General features: G+C 36.5%; 1 protein-coding gene across 1 annotated transcript; it reads right to left on the bottom strand.

The window, feature by feature from the left end:
• Positions 1-1,049: 1,049 nt before the first annotated feature.
• LOC117929701 (kinesin-like protein KIN-14I) lies at positions 1,050-8,188 on the bottom strand. Its single transcript, XM_034850081.1, has 19 exons — positions 7,786-8,188; positions 6,790-6,956; positions 6,542-6,685; positions 6,115-6,375; positions 5,952-6,023; positions 5,455-5,523; positions 5,079-5,222; positions 4,825-4,956; positions 4,651-4,732; positions 4,469-4,564; positions 4,208-4,384; positions 4,016-4,122; positions 3,721-3,899; positions 3,459-3,620; positions 3,034-3,287; positions 2,786-2,949; positions 2,441-2,632; positions 1,672-2,198; positions 1,050-1,563 (listed from the first exon to the last, which is right to left on the bottom strand). Exons 1-19 carry the CDS (start codon positions 7,907-7,909, stop codon positions 1,440-1,442), a joined length of 3,177 nt encoding a protein of 1,058 aa, XP_034705972.1. The 5' UTR covers positions 7,910-8,188; the 3' UTR covers positions 1,050-1,439.
• Between the last annotated feature and the right edge of the window lie 765 nt (positions 8,189-8,953).

Here is an 8,953-nt window from a genome sequence, read left to right on the forward strand (position 1 = left end):
GAATTGTCACTTGAAAAGAAGAAGTGGTCAATGGAGGCAACAAATGAGACTAATAGGGTGAGAGGCCATTGTTGAATGTTTTTTGTGGGCTACTTGTGTAGAAGAGATCTTGGGGATCAAAAAGCAATAAGACCCCCAAGAGCAAATGGGTGATGTGGCCATGTGTTTGTGGGTCCTACTTAGGGTTTAGCCACTCAATTTGAAGGGGTCCTGAACTAGCTGGAAAGATGACGTATACAAGTGGATGTTAGTTGGGGAATTGTGTATTGTTAAACAACTCAAGTGGTGTAAGCTTCCACAATACACACTTGGTCCCCCTTCATCACACCTCTCTACATCATGGTTTTGTGGACCTAAGATTAAGATTAAATTGACCAATCAAAAACCCTAAAAAAAGAAAAAAACAAGAAAAGCAAAGTTGATGCCTCAAGCGACAAAGAAAAAAAGAATTACATCTCATTTTAATATCTTTTATTATGAAGTTTATAACGATTTTCGGTGTAGACCACACCTGTACGATCGCTCACATCATTATTTTGTCTAGTTTTCATCGTTGACCCCACTCGATCATATAGATCTCAATAATTAAGTTTCGATTTTAGCATAAACCAGACCTATACGATCGATCATGTTATTTTCATCTCCGATTTTCATCACAAATCGTACCCGGTCTAATCAGATATGGTAACTTAGTTCTCGGGAAAAATGTAAAAAAAAGAAAATAGAAAAAAAATTAAATTAATAAATTAATTTTATATATTTTTTCAAATTCATTTCACTTTGTAAAATCATCGGAAAAGCATTGGTCGAACCATTTAAGCTTTTAAGTTAATTGGCAGCTTCAAAGGGTAACATTTCTATAGAGAAATGCACAAAGACTAGGGTTTTTTTGGGGTTTTTGAAGGTGACCCACATGTATTCAAATCAGATGTTCAATATGCAATGCCTCCTCTCCATTGAAATACCAGAAGCTAAGGAACTCAAGAATGTGTATGTGAGAAAAACAGATAGGGTTGAGTGGACATTAGTTAAGAGATGGAGATGAAACAAGTTTTCTTTCTGCTGCTTACTGTCTTTTCTTTTCTCTCATTTCCAATCCAGAATTCAAGTTTGGTTGGGAAAAAGATCATCAACACAACACACAGGACATAAAAATGTGTATGTAAGAGAACTCTACATTTCTTTTGACTCTCAACTTGTCATCTTCCTTTTTCTTTTCTCCTTTATAGTAAGAACACTCATATAAACAAACCGAAAAACCAGGCAGCAGGAGGCACCATAACCATCCCCATCACCACTGGATAAAAACACAGGCAACTGGAATTGTTGCCATTCTGATATGTGAGAAAACCTCTCTCTCTTTCTCTCTCTCTCCCTAACTATAAATTCAAAACCAAAAACAAAATCATAAAACCATGTTCTGGAAACAGACTGCATTCTCACTTTGCATTCCCAGTTCTCTGCTTCCCATCAACGGTAACTGCCTGCCTTCTGTGCAATGGTGGACTGATTCCAATGGGTAGTTTCCGTGATGCTGAAGTACCCAATGATGGTATTAAGCTCCTAATTATTAACAAATTCACGACATTGCATTAGAATGATGAAAATGGCGAGGTAAAGAGCAATGGTTGGAGGTTTTTGAATAGAAGAGTTGAGAATCAAGCAGATTACCTTTTTTCTGGGCTTTTTACTAGCTTTGAATTGGTTCTCTTGTTTTTTGACCCCAACCCATTAGGAATGTTCGAGACTCTGGGAAGATTCAGTTGTTGCCAAAGCAAGTCTTGCTCAGAACAATCACTTGTTGCAGCTTCAAGCTCATCTGAATCATCGGTGGCTACTTCAAACCGATTCCTCTGTCCATCGTAGTCTCTACCATCCTTCTGGTTTGTTGAAAATTTATTGAAAGGTTGTTCAGGGTATATCTTTGCGGGGTTTGGGAGATGAGTTTGGAAAAACATTTCGGGCAATTGTCTGTTGTCTTCTTCCCAACTTCCTGGCGAGTTCCTGTCTCTACTTACATTGTATTGCTTGTTCAGCATGGCCTTATCAACCCAATCACCAGAGCCTATTTCTCCCTCATCTTCCTTTTGGGAGCTCATCGCAGGACTACTGCCAGTTTTCCAGGCAGCTGAGGCTTTCGCCAAATCATGGAGATCAAAGCTTTGCCTTCTTGGCTTTAGTGCAGAGTTGTTTCGAACCTGCAGGGCAGAAGATCAAAAATGAATTCCCATCTAATAATCAGTCAGTTTTTGCATGGGTTACATCAAATTTGCAGTGGGAGTGATCCAATGTTGGTCGAGTATGGCATTCGCAGCAGTTGAATTGATGTTTATGTACACACAACAAATAAATTGGACAGTGGTATTGAAAATAAACAAACAAACAAACAAGGAATACCACTCATGGAGAGAGAAATACTCTGTTTAAAAGGTGAGTATACCTGTATGTTACCAACATCTTCCATTGGTTGCCTGCGACTGCCAGACATGTCTGCCACACTCCGCAAACTTGGAAGTGAAGGAGAAGACCCACGAGACTTCATTTTGAGTCTCTCTGGGCTGCTGGGTCTGGAATACGTTTGGTGCTCTGATTCTCCCTCCTTCCTTGCTAAAGCTGCCTTAAGGTTAGCAATCTGATGGCAGGCAAACAGAATACATATTGATCAGCTGAGGCAGCCTCAAGATGAGCCCTCTAAAACATACCAGGAAAATGGAGAAACATAGAAGGCACATTCTTAAGATATCAAGCAAAATAAGAAAAGGGGAAACAAAAAAACCATAAGCACCTGTTCCCTTAGCTCTTTGACATCTGAGCTTTCTTTGTTAACCCGAGCAGCACCAAGCTCAACAGTAGAAACCCGCTCAGCAAATTTGAGTGTACTAATTGTTTCTCCTTGAGCTTCAGGCTCGGGACTTATGTGAACAAACATTAGCGTCTTTGCTTGCCCGCCTGATTGATTCAACAATCAAAAACATAATTAAGAGTCACAACACTTCAGGGAAGGGTCCACATGCTAGGACAATTAAATCTTACCAAGAGAATCTTGCAGCAGTTGAGTGAGTTTACTGTTTCTATAAGGAACATGAGAATTTTTTTGAGCAAGGGAAGCAATCACATCTCCTAATGCAGATAGAGATTTGTTAATATGTTGTGCCTCTTTTAATCCAGCTCCCGTCACCTCAGATTTGTCAACTCTTTCACTTCCTGCCAGATCAACTAGATGCAAAGAACCTCGAATAACTGCTCCAGAAGTTAGGTCCCTTCCTTGAACATGAACCGTCACACAACTGCAAATACATATCACATAGAAGTAATTATCTGTTTAGACAACATACAATAGGACTAGAATCTTGTAGATGATTTCGTTCAAGAGGTTCCATGAATTGTAAGACAAAATTAAAGAAGTGACACTGCTCAGAATTAAGACATCTCGTAGGACAGGACAACATTAATTATACCTGTGAGAGCGACTGCTTCGGTCATTAAGCGCTGTAGCACTCACTACACGATTCTTTTGCCCTAGGTTCATCAGATAAATAACATCCGATGTTGATGAAACAGGTACAAGGTTTGCATCAGGTACATTTATTCCATTCTGAGAACTGTTACGGATTTCTACTGTGCTTAGGAGTTAAGAACACAATTAGAAATAAGAGTTCAATTGAAGAAAACATAATAGTATAGAGAAAAAGGCCATTGCCATGAAGCAGAAAAGGATATTTCTTGTTAAGACCATCTGTCACAAGGAGATCCCTAACTTGCTCATTGTAAATTTCAATCATTTGAACAGAAACTTCATAGTGAAGGGTGCCCTTTCTCTGTTCTGAGAGATGAAATAAGTCGCTTAATGCCCTGTAGTTCACGCCTAGGCCTTCCTCTGTAAGTTCTTTTGGTCCAGTCTGCACAAGTCAATAAGAGGAATAAAAAAATAGTCATATGATTGATCAATAGCATGCCAGTGACAAAATGCTTATCATCATCATGATTAAGAATTATAATATATGGAAAATCTCACCATAGTATAAGTTTTTCCTGATCCCGTTTGGCCATATGCAAATATACAAACATTATAACCATCAAGAACAGACCGAATCAGAGGCTGGGTGTCTGAAAATACCTCCTCTGCAGGAAAATGAAAGTGGATGATTAAAAGAAATACTAACATGTGGGGGGATCTTATGAACATCCAAATGGAGACCTTAACAACCTTGGGTTGCGGATGGACCAAAAACTTTGTTGAAATTGAAAGATTTCCGGCCCTCTTTCCCATACTTTGATGGGGTGATGATTGAAATACTTCCTTCTTCTATTTGATCCACAGAGCTCAAACACTTCGGTTGTCCATCCAAGAAGGGTCGCACTCGGCAGTAAACCCTAATACTTCCTAATTCAACGTAAAAAGAATGATGATGAGAAACTTAATTGCATCATCTTGATAAGTCTTGGCATAAGCCACTTCTAATTTTACCTTTAAGGTCCTGCAATTGGTTGTATAATTTCCGGTTTTCTTCAAGAACTCTCCGGTATCCTGAAGCGGCATGAACTAAACCATGCAAGTGGTTGCCTATAAAGCAAAGTCAAAATAAGATTAACAGTTCCAAGTTTATGAACCTTCAAAGAAACATGCACAAATTTTATCTGAGATAGTACCTAGATTTTCAAATTCCTCATGGTATTTCATTTGCATAAACTGCATACCAGCTTTTGTAGAATGAAGAGTATGTTTCAGTTCCTACAGGATATCATTATCAATTAGCAAATTAGACCTATACATATTTTTTAAAAATAAAATTATGCGGCTAGAATGATACTGCAGTAAAATACCTGAACATCTCTCCGTTGTTGTTCAAACAACAGTTGCTGTTTCAGAAATGGCCTTTCTGATTCCTCATCATGGGTATCATCTTGATTGTAGCACTCCTCTTTTATTATCTGTGTTGAAGCCTTTTCCTCCATCTTAGTCATTGCATCAGCAGAGGGAGATGCCACTTAGTTTTGTTAAATATCAAAAGCTCATTATGAACATTATCAACTTGCATGCTGAAAAATGAACCATAGGAGGTATTCCAAGATTGTACCTTAGTTTCACCTGGGGCAGATTGCGAGAGAGCATTGTTTTCACCAGAAGCAGATCTTGAAAGAGAATTGTGTTCACCTGAAGCAGTTCGTGAAAGAGAATTGTTCAAACCAGATACAGCTGCATCTTTAGGAGTTGGTTTCATCTGTCAGACCACCAAAGCAATGACAAGAACTCAGTGAATAGGTCAATGAGAAAATTCACAACCTGTGCTTGTGAACTGGTTCTAAATGAAACAATTAGACAATTGATTTAAATTTCATTCTGAGCTTGGCTCTTGACAATTATCATACACAAACATTCGCAAGGAGCCTTAAGTCAAAAAATGTATTGGTATATAATCACATAATACAAAACTGATATAAAACGACACTTACCAGCTCGTTTTGGCTCGTTAAACGAATCTCAAACTCCTCCATAACTTTACTCAGCAAAGATTCCACAATCTGATGAAAGGAATATGCTTCTCTCAGAATAAATAATAATTAATAGATTAATTGGACTCAGTAGAGAATGCTCATATCATGAAGGATGTGAAGAAGCCATCTTCCTCATAAAAGTGATATCTATATATATATAGTTGATGGGCAAGTGATCCATGGACATCTTTCTGAATTGATTATACTACATAGGAGAGTGATGCAAATCATATGATATATATATATATATTCACATACATACATATCTCAATCTGGGTCCTTTTGTGGTCCGAAATAATCTTCAGTGGGAGTTAATGAAAGTTTTGTCCATGTTAACCCCCTTGGGTGTTACGCTAATTACAGAGAGTGAAAAATATTCACCTTCAAGATGCCTACCCCAACGGGGTTTGTTTGTTAAGTATTGTAATTAACAAAAAGGGAATTAGGACTCTCACATTTGGAATTTCTTCTTGCTTCTTATCAGAAAGCGCTGCACGGACAAGAGTATTGAAGGGGCGAGAGGTATTCTGCATATCAGAATGCAAAAAATAAATAAAAATAGAAAACAAAAGTGGAAGTCCTTACTACTCTTTCTTTATAATAGGGAAGCAAGCTAACCATTTCACTCGGGTCATTGCCAAGATCACTGTTTAGGAATTGCTCGTTGGAGAAACCATCTAGAGACCTGTCACTTATTGATGAGCTCCTTGAAAAGGAATTCACGAATGGCTCTGAATTTCTTCTTGCAAACTGTTTCCCAGAGATGGGGGGTTTGCAAGTCCCACCATATTTCCATGATCCATTTCCTCCTCCTTGTTTCCAGTTGTAATAAGATTTAAGTGCCAGAACACAATTCACAATCCTTGCAGATTTGCCTCCCTGAAAATTAAGAAAATGGAAAAGTGATATTGGATTTGGGCCATTTTGTATCGTCTACTCATTCCCAAATTTTATCTTAGTAAATGTCGATCGCACTCCAAAAATTGAGGCAAATTTGCAAGACCAAAAACCCATCATTTTCTTGTCAATGAAGCTGCAAACTCACCTGTTCCAAATCAGAGGCTTCAAACGAAGGAAGCCCCATTTCCTCCAGAGCCACAAGGAAGTTTCTCACGTTTTCAAAGTACTGGAATGCAGATAAAGCTGCTCCATCAGGTGTAACAACAGAATCATATGTGCCTTCCACTACCTAATAACGAATAAGCAATAAACATCATGAACACTAAAAGAAAAGAAAAAGAAAATAATGAAGAAAAAAATCGAAACTACAACAAAAATCAGGACAAACTATACCTTTGACACAGCTCCTGGTTGAACCTTGTTGAGGGCATTACAAAGGATTATTCCACTCCGCAACCCGAGCCTGAATTCCTCTTCGGAAGGCTCTGCTGCCAAATCTCTACCTCCAACAACTCCAACCATCCTTCTTAGCCACCCAGCTGCCTCATACCTTCTCAAAGCTGCAAAACAGTGTTCCCATGTAAGTTCTTTTGGGTAAATTGGAAGTAAGAGAAGCCAAACTTCACTACCAACATAATAAAAAGGAAAAATGAAACATCAAATTTAAAAGAAAAAAAAAAAGAAAAAAAGAAAAGAAAACCCTTTACTGAAACTGCAGGGAGAAAGATGACGTGGGAACAGTGACTATGGAGGATGGGAAGGAACCGTTACAACATCATTGCAAAATGAAATTTCAGGAAAACTAACTTCTGTTTGTTTGGAGGGAAAATATTTCAAGCCAAAAAGTTTCCCGGCAAATAATCATATTAAAGTGTAAAAATAATCTTTTCTTGAAGCAATCTAAAGAACAGCGATTAATTTTCTTCAAGAATTGCAGTGCATTATCGATTTAGTGGCAGAAGCCCGGACAAAAAAGAGAAGGGCAAAAAGCCCGGGAAATTATTTTTTTTTCCGGGAATCATTTTCTGTTGAAACTAACAGATACCAAGTTATATCAAAGGCATCCCATTACAGAATTCAAGAAATTCAATGATCTTACGAGAAATGAAAACACATTAGAATCGATAAAACCCCAATGAAAATAAAATCAAAATGCTAATAAATGTCTTCTATGTTCATTGAAAAGAACTCAAAATTGATAGAAAATCTCAATCAAAACTAAGCATCAAGAAGAAAAAAACCCATGCCAAATCCAAATGAATTTCATCTACTTTCACAAACAAAATTCAAAACAAGAAAAAAAAATCTTAAATTTGATTAAAAAAAAAAAAAGAAGCAAAATATAAAACAAAGAAAATCATCAAAATGTAAGGAAAGTAATGATCATACAAGCCTCCTCGGCCTTCCTGGACGCCAAATCAACATCACTTAATCGATTCCCTTGCTGCTGAAGAACATCCTCAACGACAGAAGCCACAGAGAAATCCAATACTCCATCCTCTGCAGTCGCCATTGCCACACCAAACGCCAAGAAACCCAAATGCCAACCAAGTCAAATCCCCAATTCAAAGCATACCCATCTGAGCTCCACCCACAACCTCTACAATAGAAACTTGCTTCAAATCAATTCAATGAAAATAAGAGAGATTTGGATTGAATTGTGAACGAGAATGCAGGTACAAAGACTGGGTTTTTGAAGGAGAAATCTAGAGAGAGGGGAGTTATAGGGAAGCGTAGAGAGAGAAAGAGAGAACAGCTCTGATTTTTTTTTTCCAATTTTCTTTCACTTTTTTCTTAAAAAATTTTCTCTCTCTTTCTCTCACTTTCTCTTTCTTTTTTCTTCTCTTCCAAACATTTTTGTTCCCAAAAGCCATACCAAACCTGGTTCCGAACCTTTAGGCTCGGATACCTGATGGTTTGTATTCTACCGCTAATCCTTGCCTTCCATCTTCCCTTTATTATTATTTTTCCTAATTTAACTTCTTTTCCCTTTTTTTTAAAATAAAAAATAATTTAAAATCTACGTTAGAAGAAAGTGTTGTAAATTACGGTTAGTCTTTATTATAGAAAAATGCTTTTGGATGTTATATTTGAGTTGATTTGTAAGTCTTTTTAAAAAACATTTTTAACCTAAAAATATTTTTAAAGAAAAATTAGACATTTAACAAAATTTAAAAAATACTTTTAAAGATTGAAAAATTGCTTGTAGAATTTATTACAGAAAAATGTTTTTAGATGTCATACTCACCTTATGAAATTATAGTTATTCTCATAAAACTATTTTTAGATGAAATATTTTCACTAAAAATACTTTCGAAGAGAGACATTATTAAATGCATGTTGGGACTCTATTTGAAAAGTGTTTTTAAAAATAGTTTTTTATAACAGTTTTTGAGAAATATTTTCTAATGTTGTATAAAAACAAAAGTTTATTTAGAAACTTGAAATATTATTAACTATTTTTCTATTGTTTTAAATATGTTTTAAGAATAACTTTTATTTATAATATCGTTTAATTATTATTCATATTTGTATAATTATTTTTTAAAACAATTTT

This window comes from Vitis riparia, chromosome 14 (genome assembly GCF_004353265.1).
Source record: "Vitis riparia cultivar Riparia Gloire de Montpellier isolate 1030 chromosome 14, EGFV_Vit.rip_1.0, whole genome shotgun sequence".
Classification (NCBI taxonomy): Eukaryota; Viridiplantae; Streptophyta; class Magnoliopsida; order Vitales; family Vitaceae; genus Vitis; species Vitis riparia.

What these genes read in the sequence shown, in the direction of transcription:
- LOC117929701 (XM_034850081.1), bottom strand. Translation starts at nt 7,909, where the DNA reads ATGGCGACTGCAGAGGATGGAGTATTGGATTTCTCTGTGGCTTCTGTC. An exon ending in GCAATGACCCGAGTGAAATG is followed by an intron (nt 6,024 to 6,114) that starts GTTAGCTTGCTT and finishes TCTGATATGCAG; the next exon opens with AATACCTCTCGCCCCTTCAA. An exon ending in CTGCCCCAGGTGAAACTAAG is followed by an intron (nt 4,957 to 5,078) that starts GTACAATCTTGG and finishes GCAATGACTAAG; the next exon opens with ATGGAGGAAAAGGCTTCAAC.